We start from the raw sequence: 27749 nt of genomic DNA, 5'->3' as shown, positions 1-27749 counted from the left end.
GGTGGTTAAATTATGCCACTTGCTAGCTGTGTGTCCTTGGGCAGGTTACTTAATTTCTCTGTGCCTCAGTTTCCTCATCTTTAAATTGTTATAAGAAAACAATAAGTTGATATGTGTTAATCTCATAAAACAGTGGTTCACACATAGAACTGTATGAACATGTTTTAAATTGTTTGAAAATATATTAGTAAAGTAGACACAAAACCATCACCTCCCTTTTTATGTTAAAATGAAATTACACTATGATATGATCTAACACTTGTGATTTATAGCCATGATGATACTCTATCCTGTAATGCTAGAATCCCACCTGCAACTTTTAGATTTACTCAGTGGCCCTTTCAGTGACAGAAGACAATGTGAAATTAAAGCTATGGTTTGAATCTTGGGTTTATTATATTTTTAGTTCAAATCTTTCATACCAGGATTCTGCTAAATACTGTTTTGCATCCTGTATAATTGCCTGCTTGATGACTAAATTGAAATGTTCTAAGACAAATGTTCTCTTTCAACAGAATATAATGTCTTGTGTCCTATAATAGACAAATTGTCTTGATATCTCATACTTTCCTTTTAAGAGTCACAATATAAAGACTCCTATTTTTGTCCCAATGTTTTGAAAAATAAACCGTAAAAGTTTATCTTTGATTTTCAGGTAAGTCATTATTTTAAGGCAAACGTTTCATGTCTGCTTTAAAGCGTATAAAAGGAAGGGAAAAGATAATAGGTTTACCATCTGCTCAAGTAGAGTCCAAGAAGATGGGCGGGGGGAGGCAGGGGGAAGGTCAGGGGATATAATCTTTATCAAAACCATAGGCTTTCTGTTGACATTGAGAAACTGATCATGAAATTTGCATAGATGGGTGGGCCACGATGGCTCAGTGGCAGAGTTCTTGCCTGCCATGCCAGAGACCTGGGTTCAATTCCCGGTGCCTGCCCATGCAAAACAAACAAACAAACAACAACGGCAAAAAATTTGCATAGAAAAGCAAAGGTCCTGGATTAGCCAAAAAAATTTTGGAAAAAAAAAAGAACAGAATTGGAGAATTTACACGTGTGGACCTCAAAATTTATTATAAAGCTATAGTCATTAAAGCAGTATGGTACTGACACAGGATAGATGTATAGATCAGTAGAACAGAATTGAGAGTCCAGAAACAAATCTTTTTTATCTACAATCAACCGATCTTTTGACAAGGGTGGCAAGACTATCCTGTGGTGAAAGAATAGTGTTTTCAACAGATGGTACAGCATGGATGGACCTCAGAAGCATCGTGCTCAGTAAAAGTAACTAGATGCAGAAGTTCACATGCTGCACGGGCCCATAATGAAATGTCTAGAAAAGGCAGATCTATAAGACTTAAAGCAACCCAGTAGTGCCCTGGGGTTAGGGGTAGGGACATGCATTATCTACAAATAGGCATTTTTTTTTGAAGGTTGATGGAAATATTCTAGAACTCGATTGTGGGGATGGCTGCACAACTCTGTAACTTTACTAAAAATCAGTGAAGTGTGCACTTAAAACAGGCACGTTTTATGGTATGTATGTAAACTATACCTAAATAAGACAGTTTATTTAAAAAAGCCTGTGATGGAGGAATATGGGCATCACCTCTTAAATAGATTCAGTGTTTCCAAAGAGCAAAGGCTCCCGGGGGGCTACAGGTCTAGCACCAGAGGCCAGCTTCCCAGTCCTTTACAGCCCTGCAGTGCAACTGCTCTTACAAAGGGTGCACATCCGTCCACCAAATGAAGCTGAATTCAATAGGTTATCAGGTTATTCTAGAAACTTAAGATGACTCCCTGGAAAAAAAAAGATCTTAAACCATCTAGGTTTCCCATGTTCATAAAATCACCGCAGACACCTGGCCTGTACGCTCAGGGTGTGGCCCCAGATCTGCACACTCACACATCTTCATAGTAAAACAAAGCTTTCCGAAATGATCACAGACCCACAATTCTAAGCAGATCTCGGGTCTTACAATCCAAGCCTTCTGCTTCCAAGCAGTGTTAATTCAATCTACACATGGGGGCAACTGAGCAAACCATCCTAAAGATCACCAGGTTGACTGTGACACCCCTTTTAATGGTTAGTTACGATTAGTTGCCAGATGTCCATTCCGTTCACCCAAACCTTCCTTCCACTTGCCCTGGTTCCATCCTAGCCAGAGTAGAAGTGACAGCCTCCTTCCTCTCAGAAAGGTATTCACATGTGACCATGACCATGCACAGGACCATTTTAGCCTTTCCTCCTATGGAGATTTTTTTTTACCCTTCCAGTCACCCTCTGCTCCTTTCTGTTGTTGTTCTTTGGATGCTCCAAATTTTCACCCCTCGCCAGGCATGACAACCAATACTGAGCACAGAGTTCTAAAGTACTGCCAGATACAGCAGAAGAGATTAATTGCCAAATCCTTTGGAATAAGTTTATTCTTTATAAAACAAACAAACAACAAAAATGACAGAGGGAGAGCAGTGGCAAAGCATACTTAGACCCGCCTAGAACGCTGAAGCATTCCTGGGTGCCAAGGAAGGGGGTGCACCAGAGCAGGGGCTGGGGGTGGGGTGGTAGTGGAATTGTAGTGAGAGTGGATGTCTCCCAGAGGACAAGGAGATTTCTAATCTGATACACTCAGGAGTGAGGTCGGAAAAAGAAGAAGTTTTCTCTCTTGCTCCTTGCATTAACGTTGCTCTTGTTTTAAGGAATAACTTAAAAAAAATGTTGTAACATATATAACAAAATTTGCCATTTTAACCACTTTAGGATTGGCGATTCAGGGCATTAATTACAGTCAACATGTTGTACTACTGTCCCCATTATCCATTTCTAGAATTTTTAATCCTCCCCACCCTGTCCCAAACAGAAGCTCTACAGCCATTACGCAAAAAGCACCAACCCCTCTCCCCTAGTCCCTTGAAACCTCTAATCGGCTTTGTTTCTATGAATCTGCTTATTCCAGATATTTTATACGTGGGACCATACAATATTTGTCTTTATGCGTCAGGCCTCTTTCACTCAGCATACTGTTTTCAAGGTTCATCTATGTTGTAGTATGTATCAGAACTTCATTCCATTTTATGGCTGAGCATATCCCACAGTACGTGTATGCTACATTTTGTTTATCCACTCATCTGTCAATAGACACTTGGGTTGTTTCCACTTTTTGGCTACTGTGAATAATGCTGCCCTGAACACTGGTTTACAAGTATCTGCTTGAGTCTCTGCTTTCAAATCTTTGGGGCATATACTTAGAAGTGGAACTGCCAGGTTATATGGAAATTCTATGGTTACTTTTTCCAGGAACCAAAGAAACAACCTTTCATAGACATTCCTTGCATTAAGTCCAAGTTACATCTTTTCACTTGTACAACAAATACAGAACCAGAGACATTGACGGCTGGAAGGTATCTATGAAACGACTGAGTTCAACCTGCTCATTTTATCTATTAAACAACTGAGGCCTAGTGGCTACCAAATGACTGCCCAGTGTGACTTAGAGACAGGACTGAGCCTACAACTTCATGCCTCCTGGACTCAGACCCAAGCTCCTTCGACTGCATTCCATATGTCTCCAAGTAGGAGATAACTTAAGAAATCAAGATCTAGAGAAAACAGGAAAGACTCCAATTAATGGACACCATCAATATATACATTGACAAAATGAAGCGAAATTACCTCCTACTTCTTTCTAGAGAGACACTGAAATCACATTTTCACAGGTCTCCTTGCTAAAAGCATGCTCTGCACAAAAATGGCCTCACTTGCTTTTTATTCCAAAGCTAATCATATAGAAGACACCATTTCCCTTATTTCTAGAACTTCATCTTCTGGCTTGGAGGAGGAGTCAACTCTCTCACCTCTGCTCAGTCCTGGAGAAGCCAGGGTGGGGCCACCTGGGGAGGAAGAAAAGCCCCCGCTCCCCTGCAGAGGGGGCCCTTGAGAGAGCTCAGCCTCCCAGGCCCTTTTCTCCTTGGAGCCCCTCTTCCTGGGGAACTCCAAATGGAATAGGAAAAGAGGTTGGAAGTCCTTTCCCTTTAGGAGAGCCAGTGGGAAGGAAGCTGAGGCCCAAAGGAGAGGGGCAAAGGGCGGATCCTTAGTTGAGGCCACAGTTTCTCAAATCACACCACCATAGGTCTGGGGGATTGTGGCAGGTTGTGGGGAGGGGGGTGCTTATTCAAAAGTTCAGGATAACCTTGGCACGATTTCTAAGAACACTGATTTTATTAGAATATTTCTAGGGTCGGGGTATCATTTCAATGTTTTTAAAAATGTGGCTAGTACTATATAATTGCAGGAACTTTCATGCCACATTAGGAGACTTCAGTACATAAATGGGACAAAATGAAGTAGAAGTTCACCCACTTCTTCTTAGCTTGTGGCAGAGAATTTCAGGCTAGGTACCTATATTAACGGGGTTACAAGTTCAAGTTCGTCCTTTGTTCGGGGAACTTTGGTGGCTCCAGCAAAAAGAATCCTGGCAGGCCACAGGACCATATCACCCAGCTCAGAAGGAGATGCCCAAAAGATGCCAGACTCAAAACCCTCCTGAGTAATAAAGAACTTTTTTCTTTCTTTCTTTTTTTTTGCTCACGTTAGCCTTTCATCCAGCACCCTCAATGGCTATGTGGGGCCTGAGCGGGTGGCAGGTTAAGGAGTGGAGGGAGGGTCTTTAGTTGCCTTCCTTAGAAACAACAACTAACAGGCCACATTAGACATCACTTCGCTGCCCATGTTATTTCCAGACAAACATTTTACTATTTCACAATTGAGGCTAACAATCTGAAAAGGTAATACTTACTGCGTTTTTCTGAGTTACCATATCCTGAAAAGAAAAGAGAAGATGATTTCAGTTTTTTTTTCCCAAAGCAGTTCATTTCCATCAGCATTTCACCCACATGATCCAGCCCCCACCTTAGAGTGAGAACAAATAATCTGAAACTCCCTGAAAAAGCTTCAAGTAGGATGAACCTCTGGCAACTGTAAAATTCGCATCCTAAGGACAACCTATCATAATTGACTAGCTTTGCAACTCTCAGAAAAGGGAGGCATTTATGTTTATAAAGGCTTTCCAACAGCAGGGGTCATGCTTTTGTCCTAAAGGTATTTCGAGATTCAAGTCTGGGCCCTCTGAAGGCCTTCAGTCTCAACTACCCGGATGTTAGTGACAACAAGGACGTTCTGGGGAGATAGATCCGCGGTGGCCTCAGGTCTGGTGCTCAGTGAGTCCTCAGCAAGTACCACTTCAATTAATCAATGAATGATTAACTGGATGACTGCTGATTAATTCAATTATCTTCCTACAGAAAGGGTATGCTGGCAGGATTCCTGACACCCCATTAGAATTGTCCAGGAACGTTCAAATTCGATGTCAACAATTTTGATCCGTTAATTTAGCATGATATTTATACAACCCTTGGCTATAGCATTAAAGCACTGAAAACAAACATTTCCCAAAAAAGAAAACATAATTAAACAAAGCTGCCCTACAAAACATGCTCGATATGTACTGAGTTTCTATTTTCTGCTGATGCAGATGGCTTCTTCTGGTATCAGCTATAACTGACTAACCATTTCCATTTTAGACAATATTTTTCCATATCATTAAAATTAACATTTGTATCAAGGTCATATGATTTGTCAGAGAATTTCATTAAGACACAATTGAGGTGGACAATGTATTGAAGTGGGAAAAAAACATTCTAATTTCATGTTTCTATTAAAATATGAAAGTGTACACTATTAATCTCTTTTTTCTAAGTTCTAAATATTTATAAGCATAATTACCTTAGTGAAAATCAGTACAAGGAAAAAAATCAATACCTAATTATAAGTAATTTAGATTGATTTATAGCCTTTTTAGAATCTATTTTACAACTTAAAGGACAAGAGCAAGAGTCTCTTCTTCTACTGTCCTATGAATGACTTAAAATACAGTACTGTGCTATAGTTGCAGATTATACATCTATACAAAATGCTTAATTTATAACACATCGAATTTACACATTTGAAACAGGCATTATTTCTACCAGGGAAAAATCACAAATCAATACAGAAGCCAGGAAATATGGTTAATGTTAAATTTGAGGAAAAACACCAAAAATGTCAACTTTGGCATCACAAAATTATAGGAGTTAAATACCTGTGATTTTTAATACCGAGTGATCTGAACATTTAGAAAAGATGTCCGTGAAGGCTGACTCTCTAAACCATTGATTTTCAATCCTGGTTTCACATTAGGGAAGTTAAAAAATCCCAACAAGTGTAGAATTACCACATGACCCAGCAATTCTATCCCTAGGTATACATGCAAAAGAACTGAAGCCAGGTATTCAAACATTTGTACACACCTGTTCACAGAAGCATTACTTGTAATAGCCAAAAGGTAGAAATAACCCAAATGCCCATCAACTGATGGATGGAAAAATAAATTGTGGTATATTTGTACAGTGGAACATTATTCAGTAACAAAAAGGAATGAAGAGCTGCCCATGCCAAAAAAAAAGGGATGAAGCTCTGATACATGCTACAATGCAGATGGACCTTGAAGACTTTATGCCAAGTGAAAGAAGCCAGGGACAGAAGATCACACATGTCCGACTCCATTTACAAGAAGTCTGCAGAACAGGCAAATCCATAGAAACGGAAAGCAGATTAGTGGCTGCCAGAGGCTGAGTGAAGGGAGGAGGGGGGATGGGGAATGACTGCTGAACTGGTATAAGGCTTCCTTTGGGGGCGATAAAAATGTTTTAGAACTTGACAGAGGTGATGATTGCAAATGTAGTAAATGCCACTGAATTGTCGACTTTAAAATGGTTAATTTTATGCTATGTGAATTTCCTCTCAAAAACAAAACAAAGAAACAACAAAAAACACAGATGCCTGGGCCCTGGGCCCAAAGACTCTGGAGTCACTGGTCTGATGTGCTGGCGTGGGTATTTAGGATTTTTAAACACCCTCCAGGTGATTCTGAAGCGCAGTCGAGTTGAGAAGTGCTGCTACAAACAAAACGAATCTTTTACTCTGAAAAATTATTTAATATAGACTAGGATTTTTCTGAGTAATGTTCAAATATTCAACCATACTGACTGAAGTTTGGAACAATTTGCCTCAGACATTTACAGTTTTCAAATATAAGCGTTTTTTGGAAAAAACATATCATTCAAAAACGTCTATCAAATGCACAAAGACATATTTTAAAAGTTCTCACTGATAGTACACCGAGTTGTACACGAACACCAAGTTTTCAGTTTTACTTCGCCTTAGACCGGCGGAAAAAGGACACGTTAAATGCGGCTGACGCATCCTCAAATTCTCTGCCTGCGTCTGGTCGCTGTTAAGAGTTTTCGTATATTATTCATCTTGAGAACTGATTCCCCCTACACCCCCACCCCCATGTTGGAAACTTGGATTAAATTGGCCATCGGGGGTTGAGAGAGGTAGGCCTGCTTCTACTGGTTCCTGGACGCGGACAACGGAAACGCGCGGCAGTCCGGGCCTCGGCGTCCTGGCGAGTGGCCCGCCCCCCACGGCCGCTCCTGCGCAGCGCTGCCGGAAGTCACCCGCGGGGGCTCTCACGCCGGATCCGGAAGGGAGGGGCTGTGCAAGCACGTGTTCCTCCGACCTCTCTGTCTGCGACTATCTTTTCCAGCCAAAAATACCCGGTGCCGCTCCCCACCCCACCCCCAACAAACCAGGCGCTCGGGAGAGGGCGCCCCATGGCCCTTTACCTTGAGCGCGAGCGAGGTGGTGGCGTCCGTGTCGTGGTAGAGGACCACGTTGTTGGCCACGTGGAAGCTTTCGCGGACTCCAAGATGGTAGAAGAGGGACGGCTGTCTGGAGACATCGCTCACGTCCACCACCGCCACATCTGGGACGAACAAGACGACAGGGTCGGGGGATCAGGGAATGCGCTGCTGCTGACCGAACCTACTTCCCACCACCGCGGGCCCGGTGCTACCTGGACCTGCATTTCCACCCTCAGTCTTTTAGGCAAAACCCCAAGGGACGGAGGATCTGATTCAAAACGTCCCCTGGAGTGTGGAAGAAGTGTAAGCATCAGAAAGGCCCTTCTAAAGCAACGGGATGCAGTCTTCCTTAGAACCTGCTGATAGATCTATTTTTAGTGTCCTTTTTATTATGAACGATCTCATATGCCCAAAGGGTATATTTAGCCTAAAGTAAACTGAAATGAAAAACCACCCAGCCCAAGAAACGCAGAGCAGTCCCAACACCCGCAGAGCCCCACGTCCCTCCCCAATACCTTCCTCTCTTTTCCCCCTGGCCTGAGAAACCCCCCTTTTCTCATCTCTGTATTTATGGGTTCCCTGCTTTTCTATTTATGTTTAATATACACGGCCATGTGTGTAGAGATGCTGATGTATGTGTGCACCTGTGGCTGTATATGCGTATGTGCTTACATGTATTACATAAGATTATGTATATGCATTAATTTCTAAACAGTACATTCTTTACTTTTGCATGTCTTTGCACTTTATATAAATAGCATCACACTGTATGTATTTTTTTATTTGCCTGTTTTGGTTCAACGCTTGTTGCGCCTTGATTTGTACATCTAGCTTCAGTTTATGCATTTTCCCTTCAGCATAGCATTCTGCTGTATGCTGGCTAGATCACAGTTTCTTTATCCATTCTCCCCATCTATGGACATTTTGGTTGGTTTTTTTTTTTACTTTTTTCTATTTCAAACTGTTGTAATATGTACTCCTTTGTCAGAACTCCCGGTGCACGTGTCCACGTGCAACTTGACAATACATATATAAAATGCTGCCCTGGAATTGTGCCCTGTGGAGACCTATTCAAGACAAGGGAGCAACAAATTAAAATAACTAGCACATTTAAATTTGCTTGTTAGTACTGTACACCATTACAAAAGCCTTCATTTTGGACAGTGCATAAGAGCTCCCAAGTTTGAGTGGAGATTCCCCACCACGTACCATAAGTTATAGGAATGTAGTGTCCAAACTTATTGCCTGCACGGTCACAATTCATAGGAAATTACTGAAAAAAACTAACATAACAGTCCAGAGGAGAGTTTAACAGAGGGATGAAGAGACAAGCAGGAAGGCGAAGGCGCATCACCAAGCGGCCCCAGGGTAGTACCTAATCCCCACTTGGGCAGAGGGCAGTCAGGAAAGCCTGGAGGAAGTGATGTTTGCTCTGTGAACCGAGAATCTCTAAGAGGCAAGCAGGCAAATCAAAATAAGGATGGAAGGACAGAAAAGAATGCTGCAGGAACATAGGTTGGATTGTAGGATATGTGAATAAAATTGCTTAAAAATGAACAGCAAGAAACAAGTGCCAGAGAAAACGTGGAGAAAGAAATGTACCTATAATCACTGTCGGTAAGGAAACTGAGAGGTGCAGCCCCTTGGAGGGCAGTGTGGTGGTTCCACAGGAGGCTAGGGGTGAAGTCACCATATGATCCTGAAACCCCATTGCTCAGTATATACCTGGAGGAACTCAGTGGGGACTCGAGTGGACATTTGCACACTGATGTTTCTGGCAGTAGTGTTCATGATCCACAATGGATGGAGGTGGCCTAAGGGTACAATGACAGGAATGGAAGGGGAAAACTATGGTGTATACAAACAATGGACTACAGAGCGGCAGGAAAAGGAAGGCAGTTGTGAGGCACACAACTAGATGAATGAACCTTAAGGACTGTATGTTGAATGAAACATCAGGAACACAGACAAATATCATCATGCCTCAATCATATGGACTGACTATAATATAGGAACTTGGTGAACTGAAGTCGAAAGCATGGGTTATCAGGTTGGGGCCTATTGTAAAGGGTCCTAGATTGTAAGCTCTTAACAGCAGTCACGTATATTCAGGAGGTGTAATTGTTATTTCTAAATTCTCAGATACTAAGCAGTTTGTATATAACGTGGTTGTTCCCAGAAACTTCAGGTATTTATGTGACACCTGAGACTCAGAGTTAGAGCTCTGAAGCTGTGAAAGCCAACAGTACACCTCTAGGAACTGCTTAAAAGGTTGAAAAAGTGATCAGACATAGAGTTGACATATGAATGAAGCTGATCTGGATAGGACTCAGGTGTATCAGAAGCCTGGGTAAAAAGATGATATCCATATTTTAAAACTTCAACTCCTGTGTGATGCTAAAGGGGAAGATGCTTCTTAGGTGCAAAATTTATATTTTGGGTAGCATATTTCCTAATTTAACTTATATGGTCAGTTTAGTTGAACACCATAAGTACATGGAACCTTGAATAGGGTGTGAGATTTTGTAGGTTTGTCCAGGTTAGTGTGATGCCCTGATAAATCCCAGAGTAATTTGGACAATGAATAAAGAAGAATTTGCCACATCCCCTTGGGGGAATGGGAGAAAGGAGAAAATATTCAATTTTCCCATTTGGAGAATTTCTGATATTCTCGCAAGCAGTGGAGACAACCAAATCAACAGGCTGAGCCCTCGATCTTGGCATTCACCCCTATGAAGCTTATTCCTGCAAAGGATAGGCTAAACCTACTTAAAATTATGCCTAAGAGTCACCTCCAGAGAACCTCTTTTGTTGCTCAAATGTGGCCACTCTCTCTAAGCCAACTCAGCAAGTAAACTCACTGCCCTCCCCCCTACATGGGGCATGACTCCCAGGGGTGTAAATTTCTCTGGCTGCATGGAACAGAACTCCCAGGATGAGCCAGGACCTGGCATCCTGGGAATGAGAAAGCACTTCTTGACCAAAAGGGGGACGTGAGAAATGAAACAAAATAGTTTCAGTGGCTGAAAGATTTCAAACAGAAATCTTTCCTGGAGGTTATTCTTATGCATTAAATAGATATCCCTTTTTAGTTTATGGTGTGTTGGAGTGGATGGAGGGAAGTGTCTGAGACACTTGAGCTGTGTTCCAGTATCTGTGATTCTTGAAGACAATTGTAAAAAGATACGTTTACAATGTGACAGTGTGATTGTGAAAATCTTGTGTCTGATGCTGCTTTTTTCCAGGGTGTCCTAGTTTGCTAGCTGCTGGAATGCAATATACCAGAAACGGAATGGCTTTTAACAAGGGAATTTAATAAGTTGCTAGTTTATAGTTCCAAGGCCGAGAAAACGTCCCAATTAAAACAAGTCCATAGAAATGTCCAATCTAAGGCATCCAGGGAAAGATTCCTTGGTTCAAGAAGGCCGATGACATTCAGGGTTTCTCTCTCATCTGGAAGGGCACATGGCAAACATGGCATCATCTGCTGGCTTCTTCTCCTGGCTTCCAATTTCATGAAGCTCCCCGGGAGGCATTTTCCTCCTTCATCTCCAAAGCACTGTCTGATGGACTCTCTGCTTCGTGGTGCTGCAGCATTCTCTGCTCTGCTCTCTCTGAATCGCTCATTATCCAAAATGTTTCCTCTTTTATAGGACTCCAGTAAACCAATCAAGACCCACCCAAATGGGTGGAGATACATCTCCCCTAATCCAGTTTAACAACCACTCTTGATTGGGAGATATCTCCAGGGAGATGATCTAGTTACAGATTCAAACATACAGTATTGAATAGGGATTATTCTGCCATTTTACGAAATGGGATTTTGATTAAAACATGGCTTTTCTGGGGTCCATACATCCTTTCAAAGCAGCACACAGGGTATGGACAGATGAGTAAAAAATATGGATAAAAAAATAATAAGGGGGACCAAGGGTAAAATAAATTGGGTAGATGGAAATACTAGTGGTTAATGAGAGGGAAGGTAAGGGGTATGGGATGTATGATTTTTTTCTTTTTGTTTCTTTTTATGGAGTGCTGCAAATGTTCTAAAAAATGATCATGGTGATGAATACACAACCATATTGTGAGCCATTGATTGTACACGATGTATGGAATGTATGTTTGTGAAGATTTCTCAAAAAACATATACTTAAAAAAGAATACTGTAGGAAAAGAAAACAGCAAGTACAGAGGGCCAGAGGCAAGATTGGCTCTAAGCATCAGAGCCACTGCAAATAATTCTGAGGGGCTGGAAGGTGTCAGGAAATCAACCTAGAAGGATTAACAGGGAGCAAATGGTAAAGGGTCTGGAGGCCACATGAGGAGGGCTGGAATCTAACTTGAAGCAACTGAAAAACTGTTAGTTCTTTTTTTTTAGTTTTATCATGGAGAATTACAAATATATATAAACATAGAATAGTCTGATGAACCCCCCCATACTTCTCTCCCTACCTCAACAATCAACTCATGGCCAGCCTTGTTTCAGCTTTATGGCCACCCACACCACCTTCTTCCATATTATTTAGAAACAATTCCCAGACATCATTTCATCCCCAAATATTTCAGTATAGATCACTAAAAGATGAGAACAAAAAGAAAAATAAGTCACCAGAGTATCACTGTCACACCTAGAAAGGTTGCTTTTTTTTAAATAATGATGAGACTTTAAAACAGGAGACTCTCATATCCATATTTGCCCTTTAGAGGTTGTTGTGGAAGAAAGAACAAACATACAATGCTGGGAGCACATTTTACAACCTGGCCTGGTCTTCTTACCTAGGATGGATAATTCTGCTCCCTGCAGACAGTTGCTCAGAGTGAAAAGTAACTGCAGCTGAGGAAATCAGATGCTCTACCTGGTTCCCTCCACTCTGTCACCTACTTATGCTGGTTTGAAGCTGTTGTGTACCCCAGAAAAGCCATGTTCTTTTTCCTAATCCAATCTTGTAGGGGCAGACATCTTGTTTAGGGTGGTAACTTTTTATTCGGTGGTTTCCCTGGAGATGTGTCTCCACCCATTCAAAGTGGGGCTGCTTACTGGAGTCCTTTAAGAGGGAACCATTTTGGGGCAGGTCACAGTGGCTCAGCAGCCAGAGTTCTCGCCTGCCAAGCTGGAGACCCGGGATTAATTCCCAGTGCCTGCCCATGTTAAAGGAAAAAAAAAAAAAGAGGGAACCATTTTGGAAAAATCTCAGAACCGACACAGACAGAGACAATTGGAGATGCAGAAAGAAACAGCTTCCCAGGGAAGCTGTTAGAAACCAGAAGCCAAAGACCAGCAGACGCCAGCCACATGTCTTCCCAGCTGAGAGAGGCGTTCTAGAGGCCACTGGTCTTTCTTGAGTCAAGGCATCCCAAGTGCCTTGGTTTGGATGTTTTTATGGCCTTAGAACTGTAAATTTGTAACTTAATAAACCCCCTTTATAAAAGCCAACCCATTTCTCATATATTGTGTTTTGGCAGCATTAGCAAACAAAAACACCTATCCAAATTTGAAAGCGTTTTATAGTGATGCTAATAAGATGTGGCAAGAGAGCCCTACTTCCAAGGCCTTGGTGACTACTAGAATCAGTTGATAAAGGGAAGGGCACAAATGAGGAGGACAAAGGAGAAGCACAGGAAGGGGCAGGGGTGAAGGCCAACAGTCCCCAAGTCACACAGACTGATCAATTTTTACAGTCAGAAAAATGATTTATTTTTAGTCATTCTTACAGACACAAAAAGATATTGGAAAGCAAAAATAGGAGCTTAGGTATAGTTTCCTGATGTCCTTTCTTATTTCATACTAGCATGTGATGAGATCATTGTAATTGATTCTTGAATTGAGGGGCACTTTAATTTTAAATTCAGACACTCTGCCAAGAATAGATTTAATAAGAGCCTTGGCTCTTTGCAGGTCACTTAAGGTTTGTTAAACCAAGGTGTGTGCATATGTGTGTGTGTTACAGCTCATGACCAATTTTATCTCTGCCTTTTTATCTGTGATCTGTTTGCCCAAGATTTAGCCTGATAAATAAGTTAAGTGTTTTGCCTCCAGGAGGCTCAAGTTCAGAAAGCGAGTCAGGAATGTGGGAAATCTCACTTGGCACCAGGAGCACAGGACAGGAGAGCAGGAAAGCTGCGTGGCCCCGGGTACTTCGCTTCTCCCACCTGCAGGGTGGTGCTTGTGCCTGCCCTGCCTCCCTCCCCGGGTTGTTCTCAGATTCCCTAAGACGTCGGCAGAGGCATTTTGTAAATGGCCGAGCATAAGACCAATGAAATGACTGAGGCTTTTAAAGTAATCTGAGGTCTCCTTGGGGGAAAAATAAATCTTGATTTCTTGATTTCTTGTATATATAAAAATTCCAACATGGAATTTAGCATTCATAAATCTAATGCTAAATTAATGTCTTAGAAGTCCTAAAAACCAAGCTGAGGTGAATGAACTCATTGGGCTCGATTTCAGACCACTCACAGTACGATACTCATAACAGAAAGGGTAACATGATTTAAGCCACTTTAGTGTTTGCATGTACATGTTGCTGTTCCAGCTAATGATGCAGAAAAATGTAGAGTATTAAACTGTACACTGCCCCCCACTAGAGGATCATTGTCCGAGAGGTTTGAGCCCTGTGTCTTCACTATTTCACAAATCACATTTCATTCTGTACTGAGATTCTGGTATATTAATTGGGCTGAGGAGGGAGGGGAAGTCACAGAGGGCAGAGCGGAGCGGCATGGGGGGAACTGACATTTACTGAACACTTATTAAGTCAAGGCACTGTACTGGAATCTTTACATAGAGATTTTTTTAAAGTGAGGCTCAGAGATGTTAAGTAATCTAGGGTCACACACCCAAGAAATGATAGAGTACAAATTCAAACCTTGGTTCAGTAAGCCAGTGTCCTTCCTCCTTGGTTGCTTGTGTTTCCAGGGTCAGTGGGTCATGCTGATAACATTACATTTTGGATCTGTTTTGGGTTTTGACCTGGAAGGCAGAAAGGCCCTTCCCCAAAGGGCAACCTGCATTTCCTCTGCTTTCCTAGATGTGAGATGAAAAGACTCACAGCACCAGAAAACACTGTGGGGCAAGACCGGCTTCTCACATGTCCGAGGCAAGGTGGCAGGCTCGGGTTGCCAAAAGTCACCTATGGCAAACTTCATGTGATTTCAATCACAGACCTAAATGTAAAAGCTAAAACTAAAGTTTTCAGAAGGAGACAACCTGAAGATAGGCAAAGATTCCCTATAGCAGTCGTAAAAGGAAAAAAGATTATAGACTTCATCAAAATTAAAACTTTTTAAAAAAGTAAATACTTTTGCTCATCAATAAACACTATTAAGTAAAAGAATAAGCAAGCCACAGTTTGGGAGAAACTGTTCACAAAATATATTTCTGACAAAGGACTTGAAATCAGAATATCTAAGGAATTTTTCCATAAGACAAAAACCTAATTAAAATGGGTAAAAGATTTGAACAGAGACCTCACAAAGGAAGATATCTGCATGGTCAATAAGCACATGAAAAGACAACTAACATCATTAGTTGTGAAGGAAAGACATATTAAAACCATAACGAGAATCTACTACACACACACACACACACACACACACACACACACACACACACACACACCATTAGAAAGGCCAACATAAAAAGAGTGATAAAACAAAATGTTGGTGAGTATCTGAAGCCACCAGAATGCTCACACATTGCTGCTAAGAATTAAAATTTTACAACCAGTTTGGGAAAAAGGTTTGGAAGTCTCTTATGCAGTTTTACATATACCTACCCTTTAATTTGGGAATTATAGTTCTAGGTATTTACCCAAGAGAAACAAAAATGTATGTCCACAAAAGACGTATATTCTAAAGTTCATAGCAGTTGTCTTTGTAACAGTCCAAAACTGGAAACAACCCAGATGTCCATCAGCAGGGGAATGGCTAAATCAACTGTGGTATGCTCATACAATGGAATGATCCTTATCGTTCAAAAAGGAACAAATGATTGATATGAATAACAATATGGATCAATTTCAAAAACATCGTGTTGAACAAGAGAAGCCAGACACTAAAGAGTATATACTGGGTAAGCCCATGTACATGAAACTCTAGAAAAGGCAAATCTAATCTCTAAGGACAGAAAGCAAGTCAGCCATTGCCCAAGTCCAGAGGTGGGGTGGGAGGGACTGAACGGGAGGGGACATGAGGGAGGGGAACTGGAAATGTTCTGTCTCGTGCAGGGCTTTGGGTTACACAAGGTGTAGGCAATTTTGAAAACTATACAAATAAGATTTCTGCATTTCTATGCATATACATTTCACACAAACATACTTTTAAAAAGTATAATAATAAGTATGGGGTAGGGAGCGGGTAGATATAAAGAAATAAGAATGGCAGAATGTTAAGAATTGTTGAAGCTGGGCGATATACACATCTGAAATTTTCTATGATAAGAAAAAAGTCAACTACATCTAGTGCTCCCCACTTCTCTCTACCTCCTCTTTCCCTTCTCCCTTGGTCCAGTTGTGTCTGGCCCCTGGGCTGCCCCACCTGAGTGGGCTCTACTTCCTGCCAAGTGCCACCACTTAACTCAGTTGTGCTTCGCAACATCCGCCACCAACCCCGCCTCAGTAACCACCAGGCATTTCTGCCAAGTCCCGTCACACCCAACAGCTCCAAAACCGTGCAAAGTATTGGGAAACAAGAATTTTCCATCCTATTTTGTAGAGGTTCAGTCCTACCCCACTACACTGTTTGACCTGGATTTAAACAGTCCCTACCTCAAAGGCTGATACATAGAAGGCTTCAAGTAAGTTCATGGCTTATATGCCAAAAATGTGTTTACACATTAACTGTTTGGAACTGAATATCCATTTTGCCTTAGTAACAAATAAGACACAGCCAGGAGGGTGGCAGGCCAGCCCCCCTGAGTATCCATTTACTCTATATAGCTCAAACAGCAATGTCTTAATTAAATGCCACAGGCACGATGCAGCTTTCATCAAAGTCAGCCCAGTGAGCAAGAGTTGAGGAAAGTTCCAGGCTCAATGCCGAGTCTGGGGCATTAACAGTAGCAGCTAAAGGAAGGCGGTCCAGGGGAGGGAGGCGGCCACCAGGGGCAAGCCAGGGGCCAGGTCCAGCAAGGGACAGCTGAGGTCTGGCCAGGAGCTCCCCCAGCCTGATCCTTGAGGTGAAGTACTTAAAGCCTGAGCATGCCATACCGCTTTCTCCAGCAGGGAAGGAGAGAGGGAGAAGCCTTTTGAGCACTAACCCTACCTTCAATCTCTTACTACACTTATTTTAAATAAGATCCACGCATATATTTTAGATACACACCATATATTTAGATATTGCATGTATTCTATACACACCATAGAAAATGTGGACAAGCAAAAAGAAGAAAAAGAACCTGTATTCCCACCACAAAACTAAAATCACTGCTTTCTTTGTGGTATAAATTCTCCTAGTCTCTCCTGCTATATATGCATTGCTGAGGAGAAAATTTCAGAACCAGAGATGTGCTGTGGAATGGCTCTTATTTCTTAACAGAATTGTAATTGCACTATATCTCTATGCCTGGCCACCATTTTCAACATGGTTGCTATGGGAAATCACATTCTGAATTCCTTTTGAGGACACAAAACAAGTCCTGCTTCATCTCAACAGCAGAAGCCAAGTGTCGGCTGTCTCCACCAATACTCATTCTAAAAAGGAGATGGGTAGATGTTCCCAGGAATCATGCAAGCAGTAGGGAAGAAAACCACAACTGCTGCCTGCCATGGAGGAGTTTGCTGTCTGGCAGGAGATCAGTCATAAAATCAGTAATGTTTCATTCCAATTGTGTTACCGGATAGGAAAGGCAACTTTGACAGGCAAAAAGCCAGCAGGGTGAGAGGGGCGGGGTCGGTGAAGCCTTCCTTGAAGAACTGAGAGGTGAAGGCCGACTAGGCATGGGGCAGAGGAAGACTGTGGGGTGGGGGAAGGGTGCCGGGATCGAGGGGGCTTCTAGGCAGAGAACATGGGTTTCAATGCACTGAGACTGGCCCAGCCTTGTGGCACCAGTTACGAAGCCATTGGCAATAACCTGGATAAGAGAAGATGATACTCAGACCAAGATGGCAGCAGGGTAGGTAGCGAGCAGTGAGCTGGTTTGAGACCCGTTTTGGAATGAACTGACTGGATTTGGCAGCGAGAAAGAAGGTAGACAGACCAATTTCTAGGTTTCTGAGCTGAACTACTAGGCTGATGATTTTATTCAGCTGTTACTTACATGAGAGGAGGCAATGTCTAAATTAACTACTGTCCCAATTTTTGGCTGCAGGATATACAAGGCTGGAAATAGATTTGGCTAGTCTCCTGACCATGTATAAATGCCATGTAAAATGCAGGTGCTGAATCAGGGGCGTGTTTCATCATTCCACAGCCACCAAACCTCTGCAGGATCATCCTCCTTTGAACTTTATGCATTTTCCAGAATGAGGAAGAAGGAATGTCTAGCAAATTATATGACATTCTAAGACTTCCTCTTGAGCAGGAGCCAATCCCTGTGTGGACTGAGCCCACTAAGGCCAGCTGAACCAAGAGATGTGCTTACCCATTTACGGCAGAATTCAAGGCAAAGTTGTATTCGTCAGGCTAAGCTAGGTTATGCTGCCATAAAAGACAAATCCCCTGAAACCTAATGGTTCAGCTGCCACCTCAAACACATGACCTTCACAGGTGTCACGAGAGAGGCCAAGAAGGATGGAGGAGGCACGTCATCAAATTGTCTCAGTGCCTAAGTGACACTTGTCTCTTTCACTCACATTTCATTGGACTCATCACGAGGGTCCAGCCTAACCGCGAGGGAGAAAAGGAAATGCAGAAGATAGGTGGCTAGTGGCAAGCACTGTCTTTGCCACACAATATGTCAAGCTAATAAAGAATCCAGGAATAGCAACACAGGGCGAGAGGCTAGACATAACCCACATACAGGGCAGCAAATAGAATGGCACTAGCCTTAAATGATCACATAACCTATTTCTAAAGAAAATGCAATAGCACTGTTGGATAAAGACTAACAGAATTATTACTACATCACTTAATACAAAAGGAAAAGATTACCTGGCCTCCCAAACCAGTGAAACCAGGGAAAACAAGAAAACACTTCCCCCCATTCCTGGTATGAAGCTGATGGTCCAAGCAGCTCCTTTATATTTTCTTGGTCCACAACAGCATGGTGCAGGGCCCGTGATTAGCACAATTTATGAATAATGACCATCCATCACATGAGATGACACGTGGCCTGCTCTTGCTAAGGCGCACCTAGGAGATGATTTTCTAGCATTTGGGTTAGATTATGTAACCCGAGTTGCACTCTCTTACCACCATGACCAACGTCCCCCAAATCTCAGTAGCTTGACCAGATGTTTCTCTTGCTTATACCAAATCCCAAGCAGATATCACTGCTCCAACAGCTCTGCTCCAGAGAGTGACTCCTTCTGCTGCCACCTTCTATATGGAGCCTCTAAGGTTCCCAGAGAAACCGTGGAAATGGATAAGAGCAGGGGGAAGGCCCACTCCATATGATGACACCTTGGCCAAAAGCATCACAGATCACTTCTACTTCCATTTCATTGGCCAGATCTAGCCACAGGTCCCACCTAGACTCAAGGGGTGCTGAGAAACGTAGTTCCCACTTCCCAACAACAGGGAGCATGAACTTCGGTGGCCACTCAGTTACCTCGGCCCCACCCCCTAATATGACTCTTGTCTGAGACAGCCAGCCAGCTAGCAGGTGGGGCACCACTGGGATCAGCCAAAGTCAAACGATTACTCTGGAGATTGAAACCCCAGTTTTGGTCTTATCAATAGTCAGGAAATTCAAGTCTTCTCTGCTGTAAGATGGTAACATTCCATGACTCTTAAAATCAGGTGAATGTAGCTGAAGGGAAAAAAAATCAGAAGCAGAACCCCTGGGCAAGAAGGTGGCATTTAAACAAGCTTCAGAGAGGAGGAAATTAAGCAAAGCCAGACACCGCAGGTACAGGATGTTCATTTGTGCCTCAGCCAAAGGGGCTGTTCTTGTCATCTGAGCAAGTTAACAGCTAATTTCAGGAGATGGAGAATGAGAATGCTGGGGCAGCCCTGATTTCCACTGGTCATTAATTAACCACAAACCACCTGGAGAGGAAACCATCATCAGTAACACAGGCTACTCCCAGGTCAATGTATTGTGTTCCATCGGGCAGCTCTCATTTCACAATTCGATACTATAATAAGCATATTCAATCATAGCATCCTGGGAGAATGGAGTTTCCACTGTGAAAAAGTTTGGAAAAGCATGAGACGAAGTCATGCAGGTCTGCTTCCTTCGGGAATTCTCCGTCTTCAGCGTGTCTGTGAGCACCAGAACCTCCAGGAGGGAGACACGGGATGCAGTGGAGAAAAGTAGATGCAGCTCTAGGTAAATACAGTCCAAAACTGCAGTTAGTTCAAGTCATGACTATGAATTCTGTCCAAGGAAAGAGATGGGCATTTAAGGAAAAGAAGTCAAGAGGTGTCCAGAAAAATGAGTTTCTTCTGGGGAAAGGGGGTGGTATGTTTTATTTTTCAAATACTGGAAGAAACCAGGTGATGTGCCAAACTTGATAGATCTGCTGAATCCAAGACTCTGACTTCTGGAGATAGATGATGGATGTTTAAAAAAAGTTAAAATTTAAAACACTAAAATAAAGCAAATCTGGTCCTTCTATGGGGCAAGAGGTATACACCGACTTCTACCATCTCTACTAAAAGTGAATAGTAGACCCTGCCCATCACTGCCCAGGTCACTTCATTTACAACCGTGTCCACTTTTTCTTGCTTTGGCTGAAGCCCTACCTGTGACTTTCCTGAAGCTCACCAAGTCCCCCAACCTCTAGTGACACGCAACCTCAGAGTCAGACCCTCATGGGACCGTGTAAAATGGTACAAGGAGACAGAAGCAACCCAATCTGGCCTTGGCTTTGCTACAAGAACAGGAAGTGCTTAAAGATTTCAACCCAGCTTGGTTCAGTGCCCCCTCCCCTTTCTGTTCTGTCCCCCTAGCTCATCCATTAAATTACAGAATTTAACAAGTTTCTGATGAATACAACCGTGTCAAGAGTGAAAAAGGCAAGATAGCTGTGCAGATATGACCCTCCCCAAAACATATTCACTAGTTCCCCATCCCCTCAAGCCTTTTTCTAGAACAGCATTGTCTGATGGGACTTTCTGCAATGAGGAAGATATTCTAGGACTTTCCTAACAGAAGAGCCATCTGTGGCTATCTAGGACTTGAAAAGTGCCAGCATGACTAAGGAACTACATGTTTTATGTCACTGAATATTTTTTTCCTCTGTATGCTGTATGGCAGGGGTCACATTTCACTCCTTTTCCATGTGAGTATCCCCTTATTGTAGTGCCATTTGTTGAAATAAAATTTTTTTTCTCCCATTCATTTGCTTGTTTTGGGAAGTGTATGGGCAAGGAATCGAACCTGGGTCTCCCGCATGGTAGGTGAGAATTCTACCACTGAACCACCCTTGCACCCTCTATGTCACTGAATTTTAATTTAAATGTAAATAACCACATGTGGCTAGTGGCTACCTTTTTGGACGGTGTTGTTCTAGAACTTCTGCCAAGAAGCAAAAGTGATAGATTAGTATCATTTGGGTAGAGATGCCAAAAAGCTGTGAATGGAAAAAAGCAGGAAGCCGGGGAGGTGGCGGTGGGCCATCTGTTTAACCCATAAACTCACTTATTGGAATTAGGTATATCCTTTTTTTCAAACTTATGAAAATCATTTCTTAATTATAATGATGTACTGTGAAATGACTTATTCAAGATCAGGCCAAGGTCAACCAAAGAGGGTATAGGGTGCAGCTGAAAATTCCAGGCCGTTCGGACCTATTGTGAGGAAAAGGGACGTATATTGTGTAGCTCTGAAGCAGAGAGATGGCTGACTGAGCCTTCACACCCAAGCAGAAGGAGGGGGGCCTGCTAGCAGACGAAGACTCGCTACACACACGCGTGTCCCCTCGCGCACACACACCCCACACCCGTAGAGAAGCAAAGCCCCTGCACAGCTATTTCCCAGAGGCGGGGCCAGCAGGCAGGAGGCTGCAATAGTGCGCAACGCCAAGGGGGGGCGGGGGCGGGAAGGCAGCTGTTCAGAGTACCCAAGTTTGGAGTAGCATAAATAGAAGCCAGGAAAAGTAAGCGGTTCCAAGTGAAGGGGTCTCCCCAACAACTTTTCTAAAAAGATGTAACGAACACCTTCGGAGGGGTCATAAGTGTCAAGAGAGTATTTTCAAGCTGGAACCCAGCTGCCACTTGTTTAAACAAGGCCAGACCCAACCCCTCCGCCAGCTGGGAAGGATTTGCGCTGCAAAAACAGGTCCACATATGCCATCATGGGACAAAAGCTACCTTTTCCTCACAGCATGGCCTGGCCGTTGTTTCAAAAGCCTCTCCCCATTCACCTTCTCACATGCTTTTAGAGTTAGGTGAGGCACGGTTGACCTTTTTTGACGGGTGGAGAAACTGAGGCACAAGGGCTCCCAGGTGATTACTATCTTACATACACGCTCCTGAACCTCACTCAAGTGCCAGAGGCTTGTCCCGGATAAGGAAGGCGCAATGAGGAAAACAGAGAAGCAACAACTCACTCCAACCCTTGGTGGGTTTAGAGAAACTCTTGCCAGCTCAAAGTACCGATTTTAAGGCCGGGTTCTTCACGGCGCACTTATTACACAGTGAGCTAGTGTCCCGTTTTGGCAACGGTGGGGACCCCGAACCCTGGGATGCTCATGCATTCTGGGGTAAAATACACACCGCACACTGTCAGTGTGTGTCGGAGACGGGAACTAAAGCGTGCAAAAGACCACAGGGGTTTCTAAGACGGGGCGCCTCCACCCTCAGGTGTAAGGCGCTGATTCCCACTCTTGGTTCCACCATGGAACCACCTGGGAAGAATTAACCAATCCTGCGCCCAGGGATTCTGATGTCAGTGGCCTGGGGTGCGGTCTGGGCATCCCAGGATTTTTGAAAGCTCCCAAGTGATTCATTGTCACCAAGGCCGGGACCCCGTGCTGTGAGGGACGTGCCAAGAGTGAGAAAGTAAAAGTTGCATAACTGGTGGGGTCTGGGGTCATCTGATGTTTACAGAAAACTAGGAATAAAGGGGTCTCTAAACGCCAGTGGCCTCCGTTTTCTTTTCCGTAAAACAGTGCAACGCTCCCTACTCTACCCTCCCCCAAAGGTGGGTGGTCTCGCCTTAGGAGTCTCGGGATGCAAGCCTGGGGGAGGGGACCGGGAGAGGGAGAGTAGGGAGCGGGAATGGGTGCCAGGGCGCGTGCGAGGATCGGGAAAGGAGACGGGGCGGGGGTCTGGGCAGGGGTGGAGGTGGTGCTCGCCCTCACCTGCGTCGTAGAAGGCGTCCAGCACGGCCGTCTCCCCGAAATCGAGCCCCCCGAAGGGCACGGAGGCAAAGTGGGCGCCCTCAGCCTCGCAGGCCCGCAGCAGACACCGCCGCGCACCCGCCTCGGGGCCGCCCGCCGCGCCGCCCTGGGGGCTCTCGCTGCGCACGTATACTATCCGCGGTGCCCGCCGCGGCCCGCCCTCGCCCTCGCCCGCCGCTCCTTTGGCCGCCCCATCGGGTTCGGTGAGCCACGCCGCGACTTCGCCTCCGGGCGGCAGCGGGCACGGAGGAGACTCGCCTGCCACCCCCAGCGCCCCGGCTAGGGGGGTACCGCCGCCGCCCTCCATGGGGCCTCCCGGCGCCCCCCTCCGCGCTCCTCGCCGGCCCAGGAGCTAGCTGCGGGCGCTAGTGGAGGCGGCCGCGCAGTCCCGACACCTGCTCCAGCTGCCGACCGTAGCCCCAGCCCCGCTCCCCGCTCCCCGCTCCCCACCCCAGCACCCTTTGAACGCCCGGGGGAAAGAGGCGGGGGCTGGGGACTGAAGGGCGAGCGAGCGCGGAGGGGAAGGTCTGAGCCGGGCGGCAGGGCAGGAGCGCGGAGGGCGCCCCCTGCCGGCTCCCCCCCGCTCCGGCGGCTCCCAGGGCCCCGCTCCGGGGTTCACGGATTTCGCCCTCGCCCTCTCTCTCGCCATCTCTCCAGCCTGGCCACCCCTGGGAGCCCCAATTTCTTTCTCCCGAAACAAGTTGAGGCTTTTGAGAATGAGTTGCTGCTCCCTGTATCAATCCGTATAAAACTTTCAAAGAGCTGGTTTGAGATTACATATATTTTCAGTTCCAAACCAAATACAGACGTGGTTTTAACCCAGCATCGGGATGAGCACCTGCTTTTAAAAAACACCTCTGATTTTTGCATCGGTGGCCCCCGTTGAGCTCTGTCCTGGAGGCCGACTGGGCCTGACTTTCACTGTGAGCTTGACGCGGCCCGGGAACGCACCCGTAGCTAACCTTGCTCGCGGGCAAAATAGACTCCAAGCTCGCGGCCTGCCCCACCTACAAAATCCGGGGCCCCAGAGGGATCTTTATCCAAACATTAAAAAGTAGCGTTGCCTCTGCGGGTAGTGCCAGTGTATTTTAAAGATAGGATGCACTGGATGTTGTGACGAGCCTTTAAAATATCTATCTAGCTATATAAATATTTATATATTAATACAGCTTTATTGATGTGTAATCCACAGCCATACAACTCACCTATTTAAAGTGTACAACTCAGTGATATTTAATATATTCACAGTGGTGCAGCCATTACCACAATCAATTTTAGAACATTTTCATCACCCTCAAAAGAAACCCCATTCCCATTAGCAGTCCTTCCCCATTCTCCCATTCCCCAGCGGTAGGCAATCACTAATCTACTTTGTCTCTATTTGCTTATTCTGGAAATTTCATATAAAAGGAATAATAAAATGTGTGGTCTTTTGCATCTGGCTCAATTCACTTACCGTAATGTTTTTTTTTGTTTTGTTTTGTTTTTATTAATTAAAAAAATTAACTAACACAACATTTAGAAATCATTCCATTCTACATATGCAATCAGTAATTCTTAATATCATCACATAGGTGTATGGTCATCATTTCTTAGTACATATGCATCGATTTAGAGAAAGAAATAGCAAGACAACAGAAAAAGAAATAAAATGATAATATATAGAGAAAATAAAAATAAAAATAAAAAGTACAAAAATATATAAGAAAAAAACTATAGCTCAGATGCAGCTTCATTCAGTGTTTTAACATAATTACATTACAATTAGGTAGTATTGTGCTGACCATTTTTTTTTTTTTTAGAAATCATACCATTCTACATATGCAATCAGTAATTCTTAACATCATCACATAGATGCATGATCATCGTTTCTTAGTACATTTGCATTGGTTTAGAAGAACTAGCAATATAACCGAAAAAGATATAGAATGTTAATATAGAGAAAAAATATATAAAAGTAATAATAGTAAGAACAAAACAAAACAAAAACCTATAGGTTGGATGCAGCTTCATTCAGTGTTTTAACATGATTACTTTACAATTAGGTATTATTGTGCTGTCCATTTTTGAGTTTTTGTATCTAGTCCTATTGCACAGACTGTATCCCATCAGCTCCAATTACCCATTATCTTACCCTGTTTCTAACTCCTGCTGAACTCTGTTACCAATGACATATTCCAAGTTTATTCTCGAGTGTCGATTCACATCATTGCGACCATACAGTATTTGTCTTTTAGTTTTTGGCTAGACTCACTCAGCATAATGTTCTCTAGGTCCATCCATGTTATTACATGCTTCATAAGTTTATTCTGTCTTAAAGCTGCATAATATTCCATCGTATGTATATACCACAGTTTGTTTAGCCACTCGTCTGTTGATGGACATTTTGGCTGTTTCCATCTCTTTGCAATTGTAAATAATGCTGCTATAAACATTGGTGTGCAAATGTCTGTTTGAGTTTTTGCCCTTAATTCCTTTGAGTAGATTCCCAGCAATGGTATTGCTGGGTCGTATGGCAATTCTATATTCAGCTTTTTGAGGAACCGCCAAACTGCCTTCCACAGTGGTTGCACCATTTGACATTCCCACCAACAGTGGATAAGTATGCCTCTTTCACCGCATCCTCTCCAGCACTTGTCATTTTCTGTTTTGTTGATAATGGCCATTCTGGTGGGTGTGAGATGATATCTCATTGTGGTTTTGATTTGCATTTCTCTAATGGCCAGGGACATTGAGCATCTCTTCATGTGCCTTTTGGCCATTTGTATTTCCTCCTCTGAGAGGTGTCTATTCAAGTCTTTTTCCCATTTTGTAATTGGGTTGGCTGTCTTTTTGTTGTTGAGTTGAACAATCTCTTTATAAATTCTGGATACTAGACCTTTATCTGATATGTCGTTTCCAAATATTGATTCCCATTGTGTAGGCTGTCTTTCTACTTTCTTGATGAAGTTCTTTGATGCACAGAAGTGTTTAATTTTGAGGAGTTCCCATTTATTTCCTTCTTCAGTGCTCTTGCTTTAGGTGTAAGGTCCATAAAACCACCTCCAATTGTAAGATTCATAAGATATCTCCCTACATTTTCCTCTAACTGTTTTATGGTCTTAGACCTAATGTTTAGATCTTTGATCCATTTTGAGTTAACTTTTGTATAGGGTGTGAGATACAGGTCCTCTTTCATTCTTTTGCATATGGATATCCAGTTCGCTAGGCACCATTTATTGAAGAGACTGTTCTGTCCCAGGTGAGTTGGCTTGACTGCCTTATCAAAGATCAAATGTCCATAGATGAGAGGGTCTATATCTGAGCACTCTATTCGATTCCATTGGTCAATATATCTATCTTTAGGCCAGTACCATGCTGTTTTGACCACTGTGGCTTCATAATATGCCTTAAAGTCAGGCAGTGCAAGACCTCCAGCTTCGTTTTTTTTCCTCAAGATGTTTTTAGCAATTCGGGGCACCCTGCCCTACCAGATAAATTTGCTTATTGGTTTTTCTATTTCTGAAAAATAAGTTGTTGGGATTTTGATTGGTATTGCATTGAATCTGTAAATCAATTTAGGTAGGATTGACATCTTAACTATATTTAGTCTTCCAATCCATGAACACGGTATGCCCTTCCATCTATTTAGGTCTTCTGTGATTTCTTTTAGCAGTTTTTTGTAGTTTTCTTTATATAGGTTTTTTGTCTCTTTAGTTAAATTTATTCCTAGGTATTTTATTCTTTTGGTTGCAATTGTAAATGGGATTCGTTTCTTGATTTCCCCCTCCGCTTGTTCATTGCTAGTGTATAGAAATGCTACAGATTTTTGAATGTTGATCTTGTAACCTGCTACTTTGCTGTACTCATTTATTAAGTCTAGTAGTTTTGTTGTGGATTTTTCCGGGTTTTTGACGTATAGTATCATATCGTCTGCAAACAGTGATAGTTTTACTTCTTCCTTTCCAATTTTGATGCCTTGTATTTCTTTTTCTTGTCTAATTGCTCTGGCTAGAACCTCCAACACAATGTTGAATAATAGTGGTGATAGTGGACATCCTTGTCTTGTTCCTGATCTTAGGGGGAAAGTTTTCAATTTTTCCCCATTGAGGATGATATTAGCTGTGGGTTTTTCATATATTCCCTCTATCATTTTAAGGAAGTTCCCTTGTATTCCTATCCTTTGAAGTGTTTTCAACAGGAAAGGATGTTGAATCTTGTCAAATGCCTTCTCTGCATCAATTGAGATGATCATGTGATTTTTCTGCTTTGATTTGTTGATATGGTGTATTACATTAATTGATTTTCTTATGTTGAACCATCCTTGCATACCTGGGATGAATCCTACTTGGTCATGATGAATAATTCTTTTAATGTGTTGCTGGATATGATTTGCTAGGATTTTATTGAGGATTTTTGCATCTATATTCATTAGAGAGATTGGCCTGTAGTTTTCTTTTCTTGTAATATCTTTGCCTGGTTTTGGTATGAGGGTAATGTTGGCTTCATAGAATGAATTAGGTAGCTTTCCCTCTGCTTCGATTTTTTTGAAGAGTTTGAAGAGAGTTGGTACTAATTCTT

The 27749-nt window shown here is 43.1% G+C and overlaps 1 protein-coding gene across 1 annotated transcript in view; it reads right to left on the bottom strand.

The window, feature by feature from the left end:
• Nucleotides 1–23496, bottom strand: part of LOC143672135 (mitogen-activated protein kinase kinase kinase 15-like) — a 56454-nt gene extending 32958 nt beyond the window's left edge. The window contains exons 1-3 of the mRNA XM_077147035.1: nt 23151–23496; nt 7729–7868; nt 4800–4823 (exon numbers count right to left, since the gene is read on the bottom strand). Coding sequence (XP_077003150.1) covers nt 4800–4823; nt 7729–7868; nt 23151–23496 — 510 coding nt within the window. The remainder of the gene's footprint in view (nt 1–4799; nt 4824–7728; nt 7869–23150) is intronic.
• Between the last annotated feature and the right edge of the window lie 4253 nt (nt 23497–27749).

Source organism: Tamandua tetradactyla, chromosome X, assembly GCF_023851605.1.
Source record: "Tamandua tetradactyla isolate mTamTet1 chromosome X, mTamTet1.pri, whole genome shotgun sequence".
Lineage (NCBI taxonomy): Eukaryota > Metazoa > Chordata > Mammalia > Pilosa > Myrmecophagidae > Tamandua > Tamandua tetradactyla.
This window is presented reverse-complemented; position numbering and strand designations above follow the sequence as displayed.